Below are 26,265 nucleotides of genomic sequence, written 5' to 3' on the forward strand. Positions count from 1 at the left end.
GCAGGGACATTTGGAAAAAAAAATAACTAAAATTTGGCCTCCCTCTACGCCTCCAAACCCGTCTCCTTTTCCAGAACAGAGATTAATTCTGTTCTTCTCCTGGCATCGTCAAATTCCTCATCTTCTTGGTCGTCCATGACTACGTCACTGCGCTCTGGCACTTGACCTATGTGGTCTCCGTGCTCAAGCCCATCTACGTTTTCGAGTACTCGACCATCTGCGAGATTATTGATGCGGTTTTCGGGTCGGTTGTGGTGCACAGCGGGTAAGGTCCGTAAGGATTATGGGGCTTTTCTGTGAGGATTGTGGTTGGTGGCTATTCTGGTGATTGTAAATTTAATAGAGTGACTTTAATTGCGACTTAGTACTACGTTTTATTGTTATTTCTTTTTATATGTAAGTAAAAGGAATATCACTAGATTTCTCACTTACAAGAAAATAGGACCACTAGATCACAATACTAGTTTCATTAAAAAACTGTTATTAACGCTCTATAAATCTCATTTTACACTTCACACAAATATATTTTTCTTTTTAATTATATGAAGTTTAAGAGTGTACGAATGCATAAGCGCACTGAAGAAAATGGAGGTACTCCTATTTGGACGCTCTTCTCATGTCTTTCTATTTTGTGCGATCACGGTTAAGCGATGTTAACATTTTATATTGATTTTTTTATAGAGATAATAAAGGAAAAAACAATAGAAATATAAAATATGGACGTGACTTAATCGTGACCTCACAAATAGAAAAAGATGTGAAGGATATCCAAACAAGAGCGCAGACAATCTGCCTTGGAAGAAAATTCAAAGAAAGTGACATAGTGGATCCCACGGCCACCTGCCAACAATACCATGTCATTTTCACCTAAAAAAATAAAAAAATAAAAAAAATAAAAATCCTCTGTGTCTATTTATTTCATATTATCGCATTGGTATCCATTCATCCTTTTTGTTTGTTCTTCGTTCCTCTCTCTCTCTCTCTCTCTCACTCTCTCTCGTCTCTCTGCCTCTCGTTCAGCGCAAGAAGCCAAGAACAAACCAAAAACACCAAAAAATTAAAACAAAAAAACTGTTAAAAAATCTGATTACCGCCATTTTAAGACCCCATAATATTTATCTCCTTCTTCCTCCACCGACCTTCTTCTCTCCCACCATACCTCTCTCTCTCTCGATCGAAACCTCAACCTCGCTTTCTGCCTTCCTTCTCCTTTGAATCCGCAAGTTCTCGATGCACTTCGTTAAAAACCATCGGATTTTTTATGCCATGTTGATGTTCCTTTGATTTGAGGTTGGTCTCAATTCCTTTTCATTTATCTCAGTTTTTTCTTTTTGGTTTTTGTGTGTTTGTATGCATATTTCGATCAATTAATAAAAAACTTGGAGTTTGGTTGATTGATTTTTGATGGGTTTGTGTTGTTTTTAATTGTTGTGTAGCAGAGTTGAACGGGGTTCATGTAAATCCCGTCGATTCAATTGGATCCGCTGCATGCGTATTTGATTGAATTTGTGACTTGGGTGTTCAAATCTCACGGTTTTGGTCCAACTTCCTGGTGGATTTTCACTGCGGAATGCCGCTCTTACCGAAAATTGATTCGATTCAAATTCGTGAGGTGTGGAACGACAATCTTGAGGAGGAATTTGCGTTGATACGCAAAATTGTCGATGACTACCCGTATGTTGCCATGGACACTGAGTTTCCGGGCATTGTTATTCGTCCGGTGGGCAACTTCAAGAACAGCTACGACTACCATTACCAAACCTTGAAGGACAATGTGGACATGCTCAAGTTGATTCAACTCGGTCTCACGTTTTCCGATGAGCAAGGGAACTTGCCCTCTTGTGGAACTGATAAACAATGCATTTGGCAGTTCAATTTCCGCGAGTTCAATCTCAACAAGGATGTATTCGCCAGTGATTCTATTGAGCTTCTGCACCAAAGCGGCATCGATTTTAAGAAAAACAATGAAAAGGGAATTAATGCAAAGCGGTTTGGGGAGCTCCTAATGTCGTCTGGGATTGTGTTGAATGATAATGTGAATTGGGTCACTTTCCATAGCGGCTATGATTTTGGATACTTGCTAAAGCTTTTGACGTGCCAGAACTTGCCCCAAACTCAAGCAGGGTTCTTTAATTTGATCAATATGTACTTTCCGACAGTATACGATATCAAGCATCTGATGAAGTTTTGCAATAGCCTCCATGGTGGATTGAACAAGCTCGCGGAACTGTTGGAAGTGGAGAGAGTTGGTATTTGTCACCAGGCAGGTTCGGATAGTTTGCTCACGTCCTCTACATTCAGAAAATTGAAAGAGAATTTCTTTAGTGGTTCTTTGGAGAAGTATGCTGGTGTCTTGTATGGTTTAGGTGTGGAGAATGGACAGAATACTTTCTGAAGAGAAAACAACAGGAAAAAGAAAACAAGACCCGAAAGCGGTTTCTTTCTTAACCTTATCTGTGCCTGATACTGCATATTCATGTATTAATTTATGAGTTTACATATTTTTATTGAAATCTTCTTGTGCACAACTTTGGTACTTGTCACTTGTCGTTGCATGCACTTTGTTCGATCATTGGATTGACGGATTGGGTTGCATTCGCGTATAAAACCATTGTTTGCGTGTGGAAACAACTGCGTCTGGTGGAGGTACCAATTTTATCACCGGCGGGTTTTCGGGAAACTCTGTTTCTGTTCAAGTTGATCTTTCTCCACCTATGTGTGCTCTCGATGGTTTATGCACGTTACGTTAGAATGCGTAGGCTGCTTCTTTTGCTATTTTCTGTTGCTAATTCCGTTGAGTTTACAACATGTTGGATTTCTTGTGCCTTACTCTTTGTTGAAAGACCATGCCTTCCTGCTAATGTTGCCATTCCATTACATTTTGGTCACTTTACATGGCCTTGTCTTTCTTGATGTGAAATATGCCTTGATGAACATTTTAGTGCTTATAAAATAAAGGTTTTTTTTAGCCAAAATGGTCTTTTAGATTTGCATAACTCCTCATTACAATCAGTTACATACTAGTACGCGGCCAGTGCCAACTTTTGCCCCCTTTGGGACATGCTACTCGTACGCACAGATACTCTCCATGTGACCCATTTTCAAATAAACACTACATACATTCCCGGAAATACACACCTTATAGCTTGAGAGAGCTCTGCCTTCAAACAGACACAAACTAAAAAATTGAACAAAAATTTCACAAATCAATCAGTCTATCAGTAACATTAGAGAGAGCTTTTGCCTTCACATCCTTCAGCTGAGCCAAAAGATCTGCTGGTTTTGTGCCTGAGCTCATGGACTTTAATCATCTCAATTACATAAAAAAATTAAGAAGACAAAGAATTAGACAAACCCAAATTCGATTTCAAAAGAAATTAAACGAGGAAGATGAGAATTTAGCAGATGATACCGGTTGTTGGAATTGGGTAGCGGCGGCAGGTTGGGGAAGCGCAGCAGCGCGGGTTGCCAAAGCAAATGAAGCAGTGCGGGGTCTTACACCATCTCCAAAGCAAGTCGTCAAATTTTAAACATAAAATTTACATTTGAAAGCTTACGTGGTATATCGGTTTTTTTTTTTTAATTTTATTCTCTACTCGATTTGTTAAATTTAAACTATTATTTATTATATTATTTACTCTTCATAAATCATAAGTGTGATTAGTATTTTTAAAACAAAGGATAATAATAATATATTATAAAAAGCATTTATTACTCACTAAATATAGATTTGAAGCCAACTCTGTGACAACTCGTTCCAAATTTTACGTTTGTATTTTATTTTAAAAGCGTGAATTTACTAAATTGCCCTAGAGGCAAGGGCTTTGACTTATGTTGAACATCGTCTAGAGAGACGTATGGCTTATTCTTTTAACATATTCTCATAATACTCGTGGATGTGAACGCAGAGGCGAAAGCCGTTTGCGAGTCCGGATTATAACGGTATAGTTACGGACGTTCGAAATTGGTTATTCAAAGTTTAATGTTTATTTAAATTAAATCCCCACTTTGTAGGGGAAGCCCAATCAGAAAATGGAGGAAAGAAGAAGTAAAGTTGGCAGCCAATCAAAAAGAAGGAAGAAAAAAAAAGAAAAAAAAAATAAAAAAATGGGAAAGCTCCCCCAAAACCGTGACCCGACATGCACGACCATCCATTTTCCAAGGCCGATTCCGGCCAACTCCGGTTGATTTTTTCGATGCCACCACCATCATCTTGAAGCTCTCATTCCCCTCTACAAAACACACCCAAGAACCACCTTGATTAACCATGGTATGAGGCGGTTTGAGGCCACGAAAGTTGACGAAAATCAATGGTGCTCCGGCCACCATTTTCGATTTTCAGGCAAATCAGCAAAGCGATGGCCGATGCCACCACTTGGGCTTTGTAGCCCATCATCCCAGGAGAAAAACCCAACCAACCTTGACCCCATTGGACCACCGTGGACGACGAATCGACGTCGGGAAGTTTTAGGCACCCATCGGCTTTGTGGGCAAAATTGACCATCTTCCGTCCACTTTTGGACTTCGTGGCAGGTATGAAAGTTGCTCCACTCACTGATATCTTCATTTCCGGCGAGTCGAGGCGGCCGACCGCCACCCGCGGCGGCGCATGGCCAGTGGGCCGCCAATGCTATTTTTAGGCTATGTTAAATGTCTTGAATTCAGTTTTGTCATTTGAATGACGTAGGTTGATAGTTGGAACCTAAATTCGTTACGATACGTTACTTGATAAAAATGTGAATCGATGATCCGACCGTTGGATCATCACCAAAATTGGATACATTATAATACGTAATATTTAAAGTTCATAGGAATTTATGGATCGGAAATCCGACTTACAGATCTTCCTGAATTGGATTTGTAAGTTAGTAAAATAAATGTTCACGGCCACTTGTTTTAGGCAATTGGCGGAGATCTGACCGTTGGATCGTAATGAAATTTTAATATGTTATTGTAGAAACATATTTTGGATCGTTCGGAGTTGCGGATTGGAAATCTGATATGCGGATCTTCCGGGTCAAGTTATACAGGGTTGTAAACCCTACCGTCGATCTTTGATCGACGGTTAACTTGTGGACAATGGGTCTCAAACTATTTTAGAATGTCGTTGAGGTTGTGTTTTATGTGAATTACATATTCTACGGATAAGAGTTCTGAGATGTGATTTGATAATTGGTCATAGGGACCAATCATTTAGGACGCCTCGATGTGTGCGCTAGAGAATCATAGCGTGGACTCCAGGTGAGTGCATATTTTCCTTTTTATCGTACATATTGTTGAGAGTTCTATCGACACTTTTAAATTGATTAGGCATATTACTTTCATATATAATTATTGTGAATGCTTGAAGTACCAATATGAACTACAAATGGCTTGATCCCTGTCTAGGGTACGTAGGCAGTCTAACGAGAGGTTAGATGCAGCCATAAAATATTTGAGACAAAAGCCTTATTTGGGAAATTGAGTAATGCGAAGGAAATTGATAAAGACAAGTTTTAGTTTTGTGAATTAGTTAGTTAATTAGTGTTAATTGGGTTATTATGGATAATTATCCTTGAAAATAAGTAGTTCGGGAGTAGAGCGTTATTGATTGTACATTTCACACTGTAGTGTTTATAATTGAAAATGCTACAACATGGTTGAGTTTTAGATTGCATCATGGTATATCCATATGTATACTACTTGCATATAATTATTGGGAATGCTTTCAAGTGCAAAGGTGGACGCAGGACACCTAGGTAAGCTTCAGGTGACTATATGTTGATGTTAGTGATGGTAGTGAGTACGATTGTGTTGAGACATAGTATAGCTCATAAACCTGCACCCCGGTGTTAGTGCTTCCGCCCGTGGCCAGGGCACAGTCCTTCACGTGATGTTCACCTCCTGCAGCTTACGTTCACCTTGGATTCAAGGTTCGTGCACAGTCCTGTCGTACAGACCACTTTAGGTGGTTCCGACTCGTAGGTGACCCGCGATTATTCGCCCAGTCTTCACGTGATCGTAGCACTTGAGCGTATTTATTTACACCCAGTCCTGTCGTACAGACCACTTTAGGTGGTTCCGACTCGTGTGCAGGTATACTTATTGAGCTATTGGCTAGCCAGGATTGATGAGATATGGATAAGTCGTACACGTCATTTTAGATGACTCTGACTGATATATCACTTTGTATTGATTTAGTTCATTTGGCCTACTTATTAATGTATGGTGGAGTTGATGGCAAACCGTGGTTTTGGTCATTTCTGAGTATGGTTTGGATATATGTATATATGTTGTACTGTCTTATGGAAAACGATACGGGTTTTACAATTAGGGGCATTACTTTTAGAGAGGTAATAACTTTGGGAAGTTTGGTTTTATTGTTTACTCAAACCTTCTGTTTGGTGCCCTCCAGGTTTTAGTTGCTGAGTTTGTATCGACAAGAATCTGTGGTGAATCTTAGTATTGATGGATAATTCTGAGGGTATGATTCTTACCCGCACTACTGTACCTTACCTATGCTTTGACATCGCGTGTGATATGGGTTCGCTCCCACTCATAGCGCACTCTGGTACTTTGACACTTTTAGATTCAAATTTATTCACTTTTTCTACACTCTATCACATTTTATGGCTTCGTCACCTTCCAGGTGTCGCCCAGCACAGCTCGATTCAGGGTCCAATTGGACTTTCTGGGTCGGGGTGTGTCAGTTTGGTATCAGAGCATATGTTGGGCAGTATTGTGTTCATCACACGCGTGATGTGAGCACTCTTGGTTTTTGTGTTTGACGTTCGAATGATGCCACCTCGTTGAATATGGAAAAATATGTTAACTTTTCTTCAGTTTTGGACAATTTTGTGGTCTTGACGACATTTTATAAAATCATTTTGGCAGTTGTCCTTAGAATTGAAACGAAGATTTTCCTTGTGGAGGAAAGGTATAAAAGTGAGGCAAGTTGTTGGCCTAAGTAAATGTTTTGATAATCATTTATCGCCAGAGATATTACCAAATAATTCTATCATTGTCTTACCACCGTTAGTATTGATCCTTTAGAGATTGGAAATCTTAGTTAGTCTTGATTTCTTAGTAACATTTTGCGGAAGATCATTTGAGGGATAATTATTTGTTTGGTCCCTATTAGCACTAATATCTTCAAGCATACTTGTGTTCATGTTGGATCTTTAGTAGGAAGATCAACTGTCGATGAAGTTTTTTTGAAAGTAGATCTTAAGTAAGGTCTTTTTCTAGCATTGAGATTTTTCAATTAACGCTATTCCCAGATTTTTGCTTTTGTAGTTGTACTCATTAAATGGGTGAGAATAGGCTTGCGAATGTAAGTTGTCATATCCTGGGAGTTGTAGAAATCCAAAAAGCAATCATCAAATCCTCCTAGGATCAATGAACTACTTCGCTTGAGCCGAATAAATTAGGATCGTGGAAGCTTAGGAATAAGCTTTGCAATAGGACAGTAAACTCATGATTGTTGTTTTTACCCTATCACTTATCTAGGCAAACGAAAACCCTTTGACTAACCACCTCTCGATCACTTCCATAAGTAGACATTAGAATCGAAATGCGGGATGATATCTCACTGTTAGATTGTTATGAGTGTCGAGGAAACTGTGAAGACCTTTTAGTTCGTGTCGTAGAGTTGGTTAGTAGTACTGTAAATTCGAGGACGTATACTTTTGGCGTCATATCCCAAAAATCTTACCGCGGATACCACCACATTGTTAAGTTGGTATGGTAACATGACTGAGTATTGCTTTTATTTTTCACGATTAGAACCGTTTGAAACGAACCATCTTATTCATTGACCTAAAGCCAACGATCATCACCTTATTTCGAAGGCTAGATGACACTTCTCGGTGGAGATTTTGATGATGCATAGTGATTGTTGATTGATGTAACAAGTCAATTCAGATTCAGCCTTTCTTAGTAGGTTAACGCTTATGTTTCTCGGTGGTAGAACAGCTAAAGATGAACCATCATACTTATGACCTAGAATTAACAATTTCTAATTTCATTGGAATATTGTTTGGGACTTTTATGTAGAAAAGTGTGTCCAAATCTTCATTGATCTTAGAACTTTTTATTACATTTACTTTTTGGAACAAGCTAAGTTCTGTCAGAGGCAATAGTAGAATTAAATTAGCATCTATGAGTGCACTATCGTGTATCTACTCTCGCACACTTCCAGCATGTCCTATTCTATTTAGTTGGGAAATATGAGTATTGATGTAGAGTTACCTTTAATCTATCAAGAAATGGTTCAAATGATTTTAATCATTTTGTATGAATGGAGTTAGGAAGTATCTTTTTATATGCTCAGTTCGAGATATGTTGTATATGTAAAGAATGTGAAATTCATTAATCGTGATGCTAAACCAATGATACGCTTATATGATGTTCCAATTGGTGGTTGTTTACTTAAGTGGAAAACAATATTCTTCTTGCCCTAAAAATTGAAGTATTGGCAATAGTTATTTCCTTAAAATGGGCGTTGAAATTTCAACAACAAGACACTTGTGAAGACCACTAAGATAGAAGTGGGATGTAGTCAATCTCTTCGGGTGATGTGATCTAGAAGTTCTCTTTGTGACGTGACCAAATGTGGAAGTAGGGAAGAGATAAAATCGAGGCTCCCGTTGATGTGTTTTAAATGAATCCTCACTCTAGATGCACCTTACTTTTGATTAATGTTGTGGGGATATTGAGGATATAGAGTTCAAATTTCCTTGGGCAACTACAATTTTCTAATTGCGTCCAGAGGACGATGACTTTTTGAGAAAACTACTCCTAGACTTCTATACAAATTCAACAAACAGAAATCTGACAAGATTATCATCTTGGTGTATTTATATTTCATCGTGTTACATGTTTCACTTCCAAGCCTTTGGAAGTCGTTATGAAGGTTTTGAGTATTAGAAGTTGTTCAGTATTGTATTTCTACCCCTAGATTATGATTAGACCTTTGTGGACGAGTTGCATCTTATTTGTCCCACCATTAGCACGGTTGCAGTATATCCTTATCTCTATTCTAGTCACTTGTAACCACGGTTACAATTTTGGGTTAACTATGGTATCATTGGAGTTGATGTATGGAGATTTTACGCACATCGCATATTTAATGGACGCATACTTTTGTTAGAATTATGGGTAACTACGGTTACATTCCTGTTTAGGAGTATGGTATCTTTCGAGATATAATACAAATATTGTATGTGCAGCTTGTGATTTACAGCAAATTATTGCGAACAAATATTTGATTGAGATTGTGATGTAGAAAATTTATGTTATTGACGATGTTGCCTCAGAAGGTAGTGAATGAGTACGATGGAGGTTGGTATGTGTATTTCCCATTGAGGGGCAAGATGGTAATATTGCACCATCGGGAATTGTTACTTGCTTATCAAGACAACAGTGAATTGTCGGTTTTGCGGGGTGCAGACCGTAATATTAATAACTTATTCGTTGGGTTGTTAAGCAAGTAAACAAGTAGATTATTCTACGTTAATATTTGTGCTTACTTATTTAATTCGTTAATTGTTGTTTGGGCTTGACCCAAAACTATTACATACTTAATTTCGAAGTGCGTTACGCTTTGAACACGTTTATGGGAGGATAGTAGGAATTTGGAGGCATGAAAGAAGAGTCACTACACTCCGATCATGACGGAATGTCATCCTCTTTTATGGAGTCGCTATCACTTTGTGTCTTCCTCGTGCATGTATTTACATACATATATCTCTTTAATTTTGAGTATTCTACTTTGGACTGATGATTTTAAATTTCGAGGACGAAATTTTCTTAAGGTGGGTAGATTGTGACAACCTGTTCCAAATTTTACGTTTTTATTTTATTTTAAAAGCGTGAATTTACTAAATTGCCCTAGAGGCAAGGGCTTTGACTTATGTTGAGCATCGTCTAGAGAGACGTATGGCTTATTCTTTTAACATATTCTCATAATACTCGTGGATGTGAACGCAGAGGCGAAAGCCGTTTGCGAGTCCGGATTATAACGGTATAGTTACGGACGTTCGAAATTGGTTATTCAAAGTTTAATGTTTATTTAAATTAAATCCCCACTTTGTGGGGGAAGCCCAATCAGAAAATGGAGGGAGGAAAGAAGAAGTAAAGTTGGCAGCCAATCAAAAAGAAAGAAGAAAAGAAGAGAAAAAAAAAAAAAAATGGGAAAGCTTCCCCAAAACCGTGACCCGACATGCACGACCATCCATTTTCCAAGGCCGATTCCGGCCAACTCCGGTCGAGTTTTTCGATGCCACCACCACCATCTTGAAGCTCTCATTCCCCTCTACAAAACCCACCCAAGAACCACCTTGATTAACCATGGTATGAGGCGGTTTGAGGCCACGAAAGTTGACGAAAATCAATGGTGCTCCGGCCACCCTTTTCGATTTTCCGGCAAATCGGCAAAGCGATGGCCGATGCCACCACTTGGGCTTTGTAGCCCATCAACCCAGGAACAAAACCCAACCAACCTTGACCCCATTGGACCACCGTGGACGACGAATCGACGTCGGGAAGTTTTAGGCACCCATCGGCTTTGTGGGCAAAATTGACCATCTTCCGTCCACTTTTGGACTTCGTGGCAGGTATGAAAGTTGCTCCACTCACTGAGATCTTCATTTCTGTGAAGTTTGAGAATTTTTGGAAATAGTTGGATTTTCCGGCGAGTCGGGGAGGCCGACCGCCACCTGCGGCGGCGCGTGGCCAGTGGGCCGCCAATGCTATTTTTAGGCTATGTTAAATGTCTTGAATTCAGTTTTGTCATTTGAATGACGTAGGTTGATAGTTGGAACCTAAATTCGTTACGATACGTTACTTGATAAAAATGTGAATCGATGATCTGACCGTTGGATCGTCACCAAAACTGGAGACATTATAATACGTAATATTTAAAGATCACAGGAATTTATGGATCGGGAATCCGACTTACGGATCTTCCTGAATTGGATTTGTAAGTTAGTAAAATAAATGTTCACGGCCACTTGTTTTAGGCAATTGGCGGAGATCTGACCGTTGGATCGTAATGAAATTTTAATATGTTATTGTAGAAACATATTTTGGATCGTTGGGAGTTGTGGATTGGAAATCTGATATGCGGATCTTCCGGGTCAAGTTATACAGGTTTGTAAACCCTACCGTCGATCTTTGATCGACGGTTAACTTGTGGACAATGGGTCTCAAACTATTTTAGAATGTCGTTGAGGTTGTGTTTTATGTGAATTACATATTCTACGGATAAGAGTTCTGAGATGTGATTTGATAATTGGTCACAGGGACCAATCATTCAGGACGCCTAGATGCGTGCGCTAGAGAATCATAGCGTGGACTCCAGGTGAGTGCATATTTTCCTTTTTATCGTACATATTGTTGAGAGTTCTATCGACACTTTTAAATTGATTAGGCATATTACTTTCATATATAATTATTGTGAATGCTTGAAGTACCAATATGAACTACGAATGGCTTGATCCCTGTCTAGGGTACGTAGGCAGTCTAACGAGAGGTTAGATGCAGCCATAAAATATTTGAGACAAAAGCCTTATTTGGGAAATTGAGTAATGCGAAGGAAATTGATAAAGACAAGTTTTAGTTTTGTGAATTAGTTAGTTAATTAGTGTTAATTGGGTTATTATGGATAATTATCCTTGAAAATAAGTAGTTCGGGAGTAAAGCGTTATTGATTGTACATTTCACACCGTAGTGTTTATAATTGAAAATGCTACAACATGGTTGAGTTTTAGATTGCATCATGGTATATCCATATGTATACTACTTGCATATAATTATTGGGAATGCTTTCAAGTGCAAAGGTGGACGCAGGACACCCAAGTAAGCTTCAGGTGAGTATATGTTGATGTTAGTGATGGTAGTGAGTACGATTGTGTTGAGACATAGTATAGCTCATAAACCTGCACCCCGGTGTTAGTGCTCCCGCCCGTGACCAGGGCACAGTCCTTCACGTGATGTTCACTTCCCACACCTTACGTTCACCTTGGATTCAAGGTAGGTGCACAGTCCTGTCGTACAGACCACTTTAGGTGGTTCCGACTCGTAGGTGACTCGCAATTATTCGCCCAGTCTTCACGTGATCGTAGCACTTGAGCGTATTTATTTACAACCAGTCCTGTCGTACATACCACTTTAGGTGGTTCCGACTCGTGTGCAGGTATACTTATTGAGCTATTGGCTAGCCAGGATTGATGAGATATGGATAAGTCGTACAGGTCACTATAGGTGACTCCGACTTATATGCTAGCCATGATTGATGAGATATGGATAAGTTGTACACGTCATTTTAGATGACTCTGACTGATATATCACTTTGTATTGATTTAGTTCATTTGACCTACTTATTAATGTATGGTGGAGTTGATGGCAAACCGTGGTTTTGGTCATTTCTGAGTATGGTTTGGATATATGTATATATGTTGTACTGTCTTATGGAAAACGATACGGGTTTTACAATTAGGGGCATTACTTTTAGAGAGGTAATAACTTTGGGAAGTTTGGTTTTATTGTTTACTCACACCTTCTGTTTGGTGCCCTCCAGGTTTTAGCTACTGAGTTTGTATCGACAAGAATCTGTGGCGAATCTTAGTATTGATGGATAATTGTGAGGGTATGATTCTTACCCGCACTACTGTACCTTACCTATGCTTTGACATCGCGTGTGATATGGGTTCGCTCCCACTCATAGCGCACTCTGGTACTTTGACACTTTTAGATTCAAATTTATTCACTTTTTTCTACACTCTATCACATTTTATGGCTTCGTCACCTTCCAGGTGTCGGTCAGCACAGCTCGATTCAGGGTCCAATTGGACTTTCTGGGTCGGGGTGTGTCAAACTCCCTCTGTTGCCATTCCATGTCATGCTACTTAGGAATTAACATTTCGGTTGGAAAACACCATTGTTGGCTCTTTTTTTTAACGCTATTGCTGATGTGGACTTTTTGACATCTCATTTGGAGATGCTCTTCTTGTGATTTTTTTTTTTCGGGGGGGGGGGGGGGTGGGGGGGGGGGTGGGGGTTTTGCTAAGAACTTCTAGCGAGGGGTTGAGTTTGAGTGAGTCGTGGGTAATCCCATTAAACATAATCTAGCTGCCTAACAAACACGCGATTAGATTAATAATTAGTCCAATCCAGTCCAATAAAAGAAGTGAGTCCAAACAAACACACCCTAAGATGACAAGAAGGTAGAGAATAAAAAATCAAATTGACAAAGAATGATATCATTGTGTAACTTGGCTGAATAGGGATTAAGAGTTGTCATTTTTATGAATTTGTTGTCGTTCTAGCCAAACATGGTGATTGCGATAACCATTTGGAGAATACTTTTGCATAATGTTGACATATCAATGTCTAAAATCGAATAAAAATTTATAAATTGCACTTAGCTCTCGTGATTAAAAAATTACCTTTCTCGTGTGCATTAGTGGGCGTAGTGAGATTAATAGTAATAATAATTTGGCATGTGTTGTTATACGCATTCTACCAAATTGGTCATCCAAATACTATTTTTGACATAAATTAAAAAATTATCAAATTATACAACTTTAAACTCTGCCTGCTAACTAGAAATGCTTTTCTCTCTGATTGTTATGAAACTGGTAGCGGTAGAGGTTTCTGTCTCTGAATAAATTATTTTTCTATAATAATGGACACTCTTAAAAAATAGACGATCCGGATCGTTGAAATTCGATGTGTAGCATATAGCATGCGACTTATTTCACCTAAAATTGGTGCTACAAGAATTTTAGTAGCCCATGCAATACAAGCAAATTATCATCCACCATTGCCCCTCCAAATTCAAACATTACAAGGGCAAAGTTGTAATTTGGCCAAAAATGGCACTCTTTTACTTTAGGCCAGCAATCAAAGAACGAGCATTAAAGCGCCAATATGCACATTCAGATGGCGTGAGAGGCAATACCCAAAAAATACCCAGTACAGTAAACTAGAGAGAGAGAGAGAGAGAGAGAGAGAGAGAGAGAGAGAGAGAGAGAGAGTGTAGCGGAACAGCCCCCATTTGTACCTTGTGTTTGCATGCCCGAACACATGGGCTTAAATCCCTAAAACTTGGCTGTTTGTTTTCTGAGTTGGTATCTTTGTCTCCTTATCGTTTTTGGGGAGATATAGATTAATGGTCTTTCAGCTTCCGCTGTAATTCTGGGTTGTTGTCGCAATGTCTTGTTCCTCTGAGAAAGAGGTGGAGCAGCAGCTCAAGGAGGCTGGAAATACTCTCCTCAACCCTCCTTTTGCTACCGACGAGCTTCTCAAAATCCTTGGCGTAATGCCGCCCTGAGACCCTCTCTCTGTGTTGTATTTTATTGTTTAGACAAACACACAGATAGATACACACATATATGTTCATATGCATGTTTACTGAGCTCATTTTCTTTGTTCGGTTTGATGAATTCACCGAAATGCTGAAGTGGGTTGATCATCATTTTGTTGAATTAGTGATTGTTGGTGTGTTGTTGGTTTCTGTGTGTGTATTTGGGTCTCTTTTGTGCTAATTGAAAACATTAGAATACAAATGAGTGATGGCTTGAGATGGGTTGATCATCATTTTCTGAATTCTTTGGAGTCGGGCTTAAATGGGGGCTTATTTTTGCCGAATTTTTACCAAAAAGTCTGGCCTTTTAATGTTGTTTCGGTTTCTTGTTGATGATTGTTTGCTCCAGTCAGTATTGTGTTTTAAATGAACAGATGACTTTTATTTCCCAATTTTTGCATATAATGTTTAATTAGCTGATTAGCTTATGGATTATGAATTTATGACCGATTGTGAGCAATTTCCTGGCATACGATTTTTAAATGTTTTGATGTATACTGTTGCTTATTAAAAGGTGATGTGTGTGTATGTGTTGAATGGCTTGACAATTATACATTAAACCAGATGTGAGCTGTTTGTTGGCTATGATTTTTCATATTTGAATATTTGATTCGCATTGTTGCTTATCAGAAGATATTGAATGTATACTGTTGCTTGTTAAAAGATGTTGTGTGTGTGTGCGCGCACGCGCATGGGGTGTAGGTTCTTGAACCTTCAGCATGGTGCTTAAATAAAATCATACTGAGTTATTGATAGGTCCAATTGCAAGGCTTGCTAGTTTACTTGATAAGGGTATAGTTCCAAAGGCTTAAACTCATTGATGATCTTTCCTCTTTGTTAGAGCCTGTTTGTTTGTCTGGTCTTAGACATGATTATCTGTGATTTTTTTATTGTCTCTTTAGTTTCACAAGGCCCTGCATATTTTGGGTAATTAGACTCACCTCCATTGAGTGTTTATCTTAGAGCATCAATTTGGCTTGGCCATGTGATCTAGTGGTTGTCAGGTTCAAGCTGTGAAAGCCGTCTCCCTGGAAACAGTCGCAGCAGGCTGCCCTGTTTTGGACTGGCTTGCGTGTGAGAGGCATTTAACCTGTTTTCAACTCGATATACACTTTTCCCCAACTTCCAACAACTATGGCATGGGACTGTCATTTGCTTAAATTAGATAAAGTTGATCTTCAATGCCATTCAGTTGGTATTGCTCTTTAGTATTTTCGTCTGCATTAAATCATATTGCTCACATATGGCTTATTTCTTGGACTCCTATTTTCTCTAGAAAGGGAAATGCTGGCCAAGAAATAGCCAGTGAGAACTGGAAGATGGAAGTGGTTTCTTCATGGATAATGGCTCGTAGCTAAGGATGTTACTGTAGTGATATTGCTGATTCTTGTGGTGGTTCAAGTATCATAATAGATGCAAATATCAGGCTCTTGTTCACCTTGCTCTTTCACGGATGTTACTAGATGATTACAAATGCAGTAGTTGATTATTCTGTCTTGATGATATGCATAAATCTATTTATGATTTGTTCTCATTAGTTGCGTAGTCGTTAAAACTATCTCTATGAATATGTTTTGTTGAAACTCATCAGAAATTCTAGTCTGTTGTGATACACAATGTTTCAAGCTGTGTTAAGCATAGCTATAGCTTATATCTCACTTTTTTTTTTCTTTAGGTCTTTAAAGATTGCGAAAACCTGAGATCCTCTGTTTCTTTTTATATTTTAGGAAGCTGAGGGTTTGTTGTCAAATGTTGAGCAAGCACCACTCAGATCCATGCAAGATGCACTTCTACCAATAATGAAGGCATTGATTTCTGATGAGCTATTTAGGCATTCAGATATGGATGTGAAGCTATATGTTGCTTCTTGCATTACTGAGCTTATGAGAATAACAGCACCAGTTCCTCCATACAACGATGAATGGATGAAGGTATAACAGCTCCAGTAAACTGTCTAGGATCTGAAGTAATCATTAATCATTTTGAAGTCCTACATCTTGCATCCTCCAATGCTTATATTTTAATTTTATGGGCTCTTAGGACTTCATTTCTCATTTATTGGTTGAACAGGAAATCTTTCAGCTGACTGTAGCAGGTTTTGAGAAGCTTTCATATGTTTCCAGTCCCTTTTATAGAAAGGCAGTTTCCATTCTTCACATTGTTGCAAAGGTTAGGTCAAGCTTGCTGATGCTGGACCTTGGTTGCAGTGCATTAATTATTGAGATGTTCCAACATTTCCTTAAAATAACCCAGTAAGAGCTTTATTCATGCTGTTTATTACTTTTTGACTTCTGATGGTGCTTTGCTGGAAAGTGCTTTGTCGTTACAACAACAACAAAGCCTTATTCCCCTAAGTGGGGTCGGCTATATGAATCCTAGAACACCATTGCACTCAGTTCTGTGCGGAAAGTGATTTGTCGTTGAATTGAAATATGAAATTTGTTTGTATCATGAGCATAGGAATTTTGTTGTCACAAATTTTTATACTGTGCATGGCATGAGTAAAACTGTACTGCTCCATTTCTTCTTAATAGTTAGGCAAGTGTTTGAATGGAATTGTAGAGGTTTCTTGTCTTTATATGTTTGTATCACAAGCATGCTATGCTGAAGTGGGGCAGAATTTTCACTCAATACTGGGTTTACTTTCCTTCAAAACACTGTTAGCTAATCATAGTTATCGAGAGTGAAACTGTATGTTTTATACATCTACAAAGTATTGATGAGTTTGTTTCTTCAGAGTGTATGTGCACTGAATTTGAGAGTGAATAATCCACTTTCTTTTTCTTGGAAAATTTATTCATACTTTAAATTCTTAAGAGTTTGAGGCAGAGATATGTAGGGTTTCCCATCTGCACTCCAAGAAGAGCGAATAAGAAAAAAACATAACTGAAAACTTGATTCATAGAATTCGATTGTGTAATGAATTTAGACAATTTCACTCATCAGATCGTCATCTTTACAATTTCTCTTGTTGATATTCTGCTCTCAAAGGTCCATTTTGAATCTATTCCTCTCATCTGACTAGAAAACAAAGGGCAAAAGAAAGTAGCCAAGAAGACCACTAAAAGAAGAGAAAAAAGCAGGAGAGAAAGAGAACCAGCCTAAAACCAGTCTAAAAATACTATAGCACTACAGACTTTCAGTCCCACCAAATATAAGAGAAAGAAATAATCCTAAACCCTTAGAGACAGAAGTCCAGAGAGCCCAAAACTGAACTTTATCCCAGAGCCTTCTTGTTTCCCTCAACCCAAACCTGCTAACAAAGAATAACCATTTTTACTTTTTACATCAAACCCACACCATCAAAGCAGATCTACACCAAATTTTCAAAGTGAAAGAGAAAAATTAAATAATATTGCTGAGTATTCTCACCTGAATCTTTTCCCAGAAGACATGATTGTGGAGGAAATAAACAGGGTCTTCTTTGTTTAGTCCTAATGAGAGAGCAAGTTTACGAAGTTAAAAAATAGACAGTCATTGTATCTGTGGGGTTCAATTTATTATTTTCTTTATAACTTATCCGTATAAACAATAAGTTATAGAATAGACAATCTCTCTGTGTGTGGTGTGTATTGATTTTAATGATAACTTGAAGCCTTGTCTTCCATCTCAAATATTGATTTTAATGATAACTTATGCCTTCTCCTTCTTACTGTTAAGGTTCAATCATCCGCATTCTGTATTTTCAGCCATGGAAACTATTATGACCATGGTTTTAGATGAGAGTGAAGAAATTCCTGTGGATCTTCTCAAAGCTCTTCTATCTAGTGTTAGAAAGGAAAATCAGGTCATAATCTTCTCCTTTACATCTTGTTTTGTTTGTTTTGTTCTTTTCTTTTTATTTATTTTTAATTTATTTTTTTTATAATTCATTCTTCTTTATATAAGAGGCCTGTTACTGTTTCAGACCGTTTCACCATTTTCTTGGAAATTGGGGGAGAAAGTTATAGACAATTCTTCAGCTAAGCTTAAACCTTATCTCGTGGAAGCAGTGAAGTCCATGGACGTCGCTTTGGACGATTACACTCAAATAGTGGCTTCTGTGTGCCAGAATGGATCTGATGCTGTCAAACATAATCAAGTCAATGATTCTGCGAAGAATCTGGTAAGCCAAACTGGTGATACTGTTTACAGGCTTGCCTGTTTAGTGGAAGTTATTCAAACCGGCATATAGATTTGTTTGTTTTTTTCTTTTTTCTTTTTTGTTTTTGTGTTTGTGTTTGCTGAATCTCTGTTCTTCTCTTGTTCCCTTATTTTTTCTTTTTTTTTTTTTTTATGTTTTCTTTCGGCGAATTGAAAGCAGAACTTCTCTTGCTAACTAAGAGAAGAATGAAATCTCTCCTTCCCTCCCTCCCTCCCTCCCTCTCTCTCTCTCTCTCTCTCTCTCTCTGTGAGGTAATCATATTATCAAATTCTTTCTAATGGGAAGGCCTGTTGTCTCCCAGTGTTCAGTATCCATATTCTTTTTCGTGCACAATGGTGTCTACTGTTTGAGTAGTGTTAAAAATGTTCTGTATGACAATAATAAATAAGAGATTAATGTGGATGTATAGGATTACACTGAATTGAAGATGCCAGCCAGTACCCCAGATTTATGAAATCAACATGACATCGGGGAAAAATTAATAACAAGTCAATTCCCCCTCTTTTTGTGTACCTAGCTATGCTACATTCTATGTAGAGATTGTTAGAGAAATTGGAATAGCATTGCTTTGCTTAAATTACATGGCATGTCAGGAAGAATTATTGGGAGGAAAGTTGTTTCATCTGGCTTATGACATGAGTCTTTGTGCATGTGTGTGCTTGTATGTGAATTAGGAAGTTCTGAATGATTTGCTCATGTATGTTACTGTTATGTCCATTCTTCTCCTCTTTTGTTCCTTTCTTTTTTTCATTTTCATTTGATATTACACCCGTCTAGGAAAACTTCTTCATTATCCAGGTGACCGAGGGGCCTAAGCCCAGTGCTTATTGTCCTAGAGAAGTTGAAAAGACTGTAGCTGCTTCTACTGGGGATGAACACGTCAGACATAAAAATTCTACTGCAAGATTACGGCATTGCCATCATACTAAACCCTCCAAGGTTATTGATTCAAGAGATAGTGCTAAACCAGACAACTCCTCTTCAAAAGCTGTCAAATCAGCAACTGAGCCATGCTTGGCTCTCAAGAAGAGAGTCCAGAAGTCAAACTTTTTGAAGGATCCAAAGGAAGGGTATGACAATGCTCAACCCAACAATTCACTCTCTCTGAACATTCTTAAATCAGAAATTGAGCCATCCCCAGCCGCCAAAAGGAGAGGCAGGAAGCCAAATTCTTCAATGAATCCGGCACAAGGCTATGACCATTCTTGGATAAGTTGTGGGAGAAAAACTCAGAAACCATCTTCCAGCAGTAAGTCTGATTACAGGGGGTCTAATCCTTCACGTACAAAAGATTGTCTTTGTGTAAAAGCAGATGTGCCCTTGATACTTCAAAGTGCTAGGGAGCGACCTGGTTCCCAACCTAAAACTGAAAGGGATATTGGGGCTTTTCGGTTTGTTCTGAACAATCCTCTTGGTGGATCCCAACACAGAAAGGGCTGGCCGAAGAAGAAAGTTGTAGCAGACCATGCTGCTAATCCTAGTTCCCTTTCAGCTGTGAAGCAAGAGCTTGCTCAAGTTGAGGAGAGAACTCCACAAGAAGAAAAGCCCAAGCTGAGAAAGAAATATAAGGGGACTGTTAACATAGGAGAAAGACTACGGGAGCAGCTTAGAGATATTAGACTTGCTGAAAAAACAAATGGGGGCTGCACTCTTTCTTCTGTAAATGTGGTCACAGATAAGGAATCTGAGGTTCCCATTGATCCTGGTAAAAAATCACATCAAAGCTTGTCTTTGGACGTAGAAACGAAGAGTACCACTGATCAATCATCCGTCCGTCAGGTTATTTATAAATATAAGGGGAATGGTACTTCTAGAAAGGAGAGTACTGAAGCATCTGGTAGCAAGGTACTTTCTCTGACAATTATGCAAAAAAGAATAGATAATGAAATTTTAAGTTGTCACCTGTAATGACTTTTACTTGTCTTCTATTATTTGGCCGGGTCTCCCATCTGCAATTGTCCACTTTTGCAAAAGATTTCCAAGTCTGCCAAAAAAATGAATAAAGATAATGAAGGAACCCCTAAAGTGGTTCTCAAGAGGAAGCATTTCATTGAAAAGGAAGAGGTAAGGATTCTTAACTTCATTTCCAGTTTAAAGTCTACTTAGTTATGCTTTGGTGCTAAATCATACTTGTATTTTTTTCTCTTTTGAAAAAAAGGTATACCTTTGTTATTGTTTTTTTCTCTTTGGTCATTCAACTCAACTATTAACCTTTATCACTTTGGACCATTTTCCGAGTAATATAGGTTGGCTGTATACTGTATTGGCCCCAACTTTATTATTTCAATCTAGATGACCCTATTAGCATCATCTTGTAGATGAAGTAGTGCAATGAACAATATTAACACTGTTATTGGATTACACACGATATAAACCGAGTAAAATCTCAGTGGTTAAAATGTAAAAGGTGTTCTCAATGACCCATGCATAAAATGTGTTCTCAAATAAAATGCTGTTTCTGTTCAATTTGATCTTTGTATGTCCGAATATTCAGTCCAACAATAATGGATTAGTGGTTTTCTGTCCAACAATAAAGTTCTGAAATCTGGGATATTTGAGTTAAGTAGTGACACTATATTGATGATCCATGCTTTCTTTTCGTTGATGATAAAGAAAGTATTAAACTAATAGCAAGGCCGATGCATTGGAATAAGGTGTTGCGTCTTATACTGTTATTCCGCATTTCTTACTCCTTTAATGGGCCTTTAAAAGAGCAGAAACAGTGAGGTAGGGGCAGCCTCTGTGGGTTTCAATTTTCAACTGGAGATTTAATATCTTAAGGAGCTCACATTGGATTTGGGACCATGGTGTACTTTTTGAACTTGGGTATCCTCCAAAGTTAACATGTATCCTCGTTCATCTATTCATTTACTGATATATTTTATAATTTTTTGTTTTTAATTATTGTAAATTTAACTTTTCCAATCTAGGCCTCTCAAATGCCTGATCTTGGTGAACGGTTGGTTGACAGAAGAATAAAGGTTTGGTGGCCACAGGATAAAAAGTGAGTATTGCAGAATTGATGATAAAAATGACATGATATATTTGTAATTAGTCAATATTTACTTGCATCTTATACCGTCAGTGGTTTTCATGTTTCTATGTTTGATAGTTTTTATTGATCAGTAGTGCCTTTAGGACTTGGAAACATTGCGTATCCAAGAATATTTTGCTATAATTATAAGGATCCATGACATTTAGTGGATTTGGGTAGACACTGATGAATTATGCTTGTGCATATTATAATTGGGTATGCTTAGCTCAAGAGGGAACTCGCCATTTTGTTTTTAGTTTTATAAATACTCTAGTTAGGCTTTTGCAGAACCATGTGAGGGCTCAGCTGTGAAATTTTATACAAGATGAATTTACAGTTAACATAAGATAAAAATTGATGTAAACTCTTTAGTAGGTGTGAAACCCAGTCCGGGAAACAGAGAAAGGCAATTGGGTGGCAGTTTACATTTTGGTGAAATTGTGGGCATGGCTTGAAAATGCAGTATATGCATCAGTGATGGATTATGAGACAATGCTTGGATCAAGTTATGTTGGATTCTTCCAAAATGAAAAAAGGGATTGCAAATTATATTTTAATGGTAATTTAGGACTGTCAACTGAAATTATTCTGAATGGGTTTTTTTTCTTGAATAAAGGAGAAGGTTGATATAGTGATATATGTCATACAACAGGACCTTTTGGGGTGTAAAAAATGGTGAATGTGATTTTTTGGCACTGAATTTTGGATTTGTATTGTTTGCCGGGGAAACCATATCTCTGCTCTTGACCCAACGCAAGAAGTCAGTATTTTGGCCATGACTTGCAGGAGGTCTTCATGTGTTATTTTGTTTCCAGTTCTGATCTTCAAAAGGTATAGGTGAAATTTCTGGCTTCCCAAGCTGCTAGAAGATTCAAAACACCCCTGGGTTAATGCTTTATTCTTCATGCCATTTGTCTATTCCCTTTTTATATGGCCCCACTAAAGTCTGTGACGGTGGAGTTTTAAGCCCCAAATGATTATTTTCTTGCCTGAAAATTCTGTCTCTGCAGGTTTTATGAAGGTGTTGTTTCTTCTTACGACCCTGCCAAAAAGAAGCACTTGGTGAGTTGGATTTATGGCCTTCATGCTATATTGTCTGTCTTCTTTTGTGTATCACAAAGATGAAATGCTAGACTGAAGATCTCCCAATACTAGAGTCCTTGAGTTCTAGGCATGACCTCCTTGGCCCTCTTATAGTATTTGACTATTCGTCATAACATCAACTTGGAGCATGATCTGGTCATCTAGCCTGACATCTGCCATGATAACTTCAGTTCCTTTCAAAATTTTCTTTGCATGATGCATAGTTTTTTGTTTGACTACTTGCACAGGTGTTGTATACTGATGGGGATGAAGAAAATCTGAACCTCAAAAAGCAGTGCTGGAAACTGATTGGAGATGGTTTGCCAGATGTATGTGTTGTGTCTTAAATTGAACTTTTTTGTTATTCATATTTTGATCATTGGTGTTAAACTTATTCCCTAATGAATTATCCTGCATAATTTTTCTTTCTCTTCAACAGGTCAAAATGGAGAATCTGCTAAAACCAGATGCTGCTTCTGATACGTAAGTTTTATTCTCTAAATAATATCTGTAAACTTAATAGAAAATTTAGTCGTTTGTGCCTCTGACAAGTGTTCGTCTTTTATGGTTAAATGGTGTTTGCAAAATCGATTATTTTTGGCCACTTTAGAGAATTAAGGGAAGCACAACCAATCCTTCTAGTCATCATTACTCCTGAAGTTCTCTTGTTATGTTCTGGACAAACATTCGATGTTCTTTGCATTTTGCACGACTACATGGAAAAAGGTTATCTTGAATATTTGTCACAATAACATGACAGTAATGAGCTCCCGTAATTGCTAGAATTTTGAATATATTTTCGGTGTAAAATTTGTTTCCGTTTGAGCTTTCTTTTAGTGGTTAACCTAATAATGCACTACTTAAAGAGTAGAATGTTCAAACCAAAGGATCAAGGCAATAGGCTTTTAAAAAGTACTCTAGCAATGGAAAAACAAATTAACCACAACTTTAATTCTATACAGTCAAAGTCTTTACACTACCGAATGGTTGATATCCTAATTGCCTCGCCTAGCACACTTTGGCCGCTTCCATGTGCATGCCTCTCTGATCTTAATCATCTTATTTATCATTTGGTTGTGCTTTTTTATCAGATCCCCACAAAAGAGAAAACGGAAGCCAAAATCAGAGCCATCAAAACAAATGCACGCTGGTCTGCCCTCAAAAAGGTTGGATTTGTGTACTTTCTTCCTCTTTCACCTACTCTTAGATCTGCTTTGAGGATGCCACATGAACATCCAATTAAGAAGCTTGCGGAGTGGGTTGGTTGCTTTCATATTGTAATGAACTGTTATTTTCTATTGGTCTTGAACTGAAACTTTGTTTGAAGGATATCTAGACGTGGAGACTCAGCTGGAAGTAAATCTGCAGACTGTTCTGTACTAGGTGGGAATAAAATTATTGATGACGGTGATCAAGCCAAGGAAAGTGACAGATTGATGGATGATGACCAAATATCTGCTGGTAAATTGGAGGCGGATATGAAGACTGGTATTGACTCTGCCACAGCAGGCGAGCATAAAGTTATTGAACGTGAGGATGATAAGGCAAAGGAAAACGACGGATTAAAGGACAATGGCCAAATTTCTGTTGGTGAATTGGAGGCCGATATGAATGCTGGTATTGACTCCGCCACAGAAGGTGAGCATAAAGTTATTGATGAAAGTGTGGGCGATCAAGCCAAGGAAAATGACGAATTGAAGGATAATGGCCAAATATCTGCTGGTGAATTGGCTGCACAGCTGACACCTGTGACTATGACCTTATCAAAGGGAGAGAGTCCCAAAGTTGATATTGAACCTTCTGGTAGGGAATGCTTCAAAGAACTAATGGAATTGGGCAAGGGTGCAGAGAATGCAAGATCACTTAACGTTAGTTAGAGTAAACTGTGTATAGAGATGCAGGTAGTGATTGATGGGCAGGCTCAAAAGTGCGTGATTTTAGCTCTAGTACTGAAAGCGTCGGTCAGTCTCTGTTATGTTTCTTTTGTAGAGACAGTGACATGCACCCAGTGGGGTTTTGCCTTTGATGTAGGTTTAATATGAAGTAATATACTAACTGTGGCAAAAGGGCTGTTCGCTCTCACTTAGGTGGTGCATTCCCATCACATATTATGGCTTTTTACTTCAAACATGAGTATTGTATGATTTCATATCCAATCCAAGGGTGCATGGCATTACCTTGGACTGGATGGTTGGTCCGATTCAAAGTAAAATGCAGGACTGTATGGTGTTTTTTATTTATTTGTCTGGGCTTAAACCCTACTCAGCATTTGGCATTATCTCGGTTCATTTTTCTAGTACCATCCTACCAGGTATTCCTCTGCCCTCTCTCACTCCAACACACACTCACTCACTCCCTCAGTTCTATGTAAGAATTTCGTTCATTTTTTGTGGTTGCCCTTTTATTTCATTGCTCAATAAAGCGGATCAGAAAAAAATAAAGTTCATTGTGCAACTTAGGCCTTGGGCCAATTTTTAGCCCCTTTTTTACAAAATCCAACTCCAGTGGAGAGCTGCCTGAAAACTAAGTGGATCTCATCAAGCGAAATTAGAGCCTTTTGGCTATCGGGCTAGGTATCTTGAACCCACCTAACAGCTTGGCGGGGTTTGTTTTTGTTTTTAGGATGAAATTAAAAAAAAAAAAAAAAATTCTAATTTTTTTTTTCTTATAAATACCTAAGCTATTTGTACACTATTTCTCACATCTTTTTCCACCATTTCATACTATCTTACCTCATTTTAATCCAATTCTTTACACATTCTATTCATCTCAAACACTCTTCATATACACCCCTCTCTTACGTCTTCTAATAATTTAAATTTAAAATTTTCAATATTTTTTCAAATGGCACTCAAAATATGTCTGGATAGCCTTATTGAATTAGCGACAAGTGAAGCTCAAAATGTCTAGATAAACTTATTTTAATATGGTAGTTTAATTCAATTAACCAATAAAGAACAAACTTAAAAATAATAAATTATTGAGGGAGCTAAAAAATAGCCTATTCAGTTGGAGATGATATATAAATATGGCATGACACTGTTTATTTGAAAATAATTTCTTACAGGGTTATAACTCCAGACGGGGCTAAACATAGCCCCTTAGTACTACGGTCTAGTGATATTCCTCTTCACTTGTAAATGAGAGGTTTTATGTTATTCTCACCAAAGGCGATTTGGAACCACATTATTGCTAACCCATTGTGAAGCTAAGCCCACCCCTTTCCTTAAGTGTAGATAATATTGTTTGTTCAAAATAATAATAATAATAATAATAATAGTAATTGTACCAAATTTATTGGGGGATACCTTGTAATGTGGTCTCATGATGTGTTTATTTTTTAGATCCTTGTTGAATGATTACAAACAACGATAACAATCAAATGATAGCCTTTTCAATCAAAAACAACCCCGAGTCATAAAAATGTATCATGTGTGGAGCAAAAAATAATCAAGAAAATTATGGTGGTGACACGTGTACATTTGGGTTAAAAGGACAAAATTACTCTCGAGGCATACTAGAATTCCCATGCGCATGCAACAGACAATAACGGCTCAATCAAGGAAGAGTCAAAGGTGATCAAAATGGTATTTATTCAAAACCCTCTCATCACTCCTCAGCAAATCCTCACTCAAAATGCAACTCTCAATTTTCCTA

The 26,265-nt window shown here is 38.0% G+C and overlaps 3 protein-coding genes across 16 annotated transcripts; all 3 read left to right on the forward strand.

The window, feature by feature from the left end:
* Positions 1–915: 915 nt before the first annotated feature.
* LOC125475414 (probable CCR4-associated factor 1 homolog 6) lies at positions 916–2,513 on the forward strand. Of its 2 annotated transcripts, none has more exons than XM_048580143.1 (2): positions 916–1,290; positions 1,437–2,513. In XM_048580143.1, the coding sequence occupies exon 2, from the start codon at positions 1,571–1,573 to the stop codon at positions 2,393–2,395; it is 825 nt and encodes a 274-aa protein (XP_048436100.1). In that variant the 5' UTR covers positions 916–1,290; positions 1,437–1,570; the 3' UTR covers positions 2,396–2,513. The 2 variants fall into 2 exon arrangements, with proteins under 2 accessions (XP_048436100.1, XP_048436101.1); XM_048580144.1 differs by having other exon boundaries at positions 1,440–2,513.
* Positions 2,514–13,966: 11,453 nt separating this feature from the next.
* LOC125475415 (sister chromatid cohesion protein PDS5 homolog C-like) lies at positions 13,967–23,457 on the forward strand. 12 transcript variants are annotated; one of them, XM_048580145.1, is made up of 12 exons: positions 13,967–14,299; positions 16,075–16,278; positions 16,418–16,599; positions 18,008–18,134; positions 18,255–18,452; positions 19,269–20,336; positions 20,466–20,555; positions 21,422–21,495; positions 22,312–22,356; positions 22,536–22,587; positions 22,857–22,937; positions 23,048–23,457. In XM_048580145.1, the coding sequence occupies exons 1-12, from the start codon at positions 14,195–14,197 to the stop codon at positions 23,093–23,095; spliced, it is 2,274 nt and encodes a 757-aa protein (XP_048436102.1). In that variant the 5' UTR covers positions 13,967–14,194; the 3' UTR covers positions 23,096–23,457. The 12 variants fall into 12 exon arrangements, 3 of the variants coding, with proteins under 3 accessions (XP_048436102.1, XP_048436103.1, XP_048436104.1); XR_007256802.1 differs by adding an exon at positions 21,901–22,084 and having other exon boundaries at positions 13,968–14,299; positions 22,178–22,587; positions 23,048–23,064; XM_048580146.1 differs by having other exon boundaries at positions 13,968–14,299; positions 19,290–20,336; positions 23,048–23,456.
* A 55-nt stretch (positions 23,458–23,512) lies between these two features.
* On the forward strand, positions 23,513–24,848 carry LOC125475416. 2 transcript variants are annotated; one of them, XM_048580150.1, is made up of 2 exons: positions 23,513–23,774; positions 23,945–24,848. In XM_048580150.1, the coding sequence occupies exons 1-2, from the start codon at positions 23,749–23,751 to the stop codon at positions 24,483–24,485; spliced, it is 567 nt and encodes a 188-aa protein (XP_048436107.1). In that variant the 5' UTR covers positions 23,513–23,748; the 3' UTR covers positions 24,486–24,848. The 2 variants fall into 2 exon arrangements, with proteins under 2 accessions (XP_048436107.1, XP_048436106.1); XM_048580149.1 differs by having other exon boundaries at positions 23,517–23,774; positions 23,936–24,848.
* Positions 24,849–26,265: the final 1,417 nt, after the last annotated feature.

This window comes from the organism of the source record quoted next, unplaced genomic scaffold (genome assembly GCF_019419815.1).
Source record: "Pyrus x bretschneideri cultivar Hongxiangsu unplaced genomic scaffold, Pyrus_bretschneideri_v1 Contig149, whole genome shotgun sequence".
Classification (NCBI taxonomy): domain Eukaryota; kingdom Viridiplantae; phylum Streptophyta; class Magnoliopsida; order Rosales; family Rosaceae; genus Pyrus; species Pyrus x bretschneideri.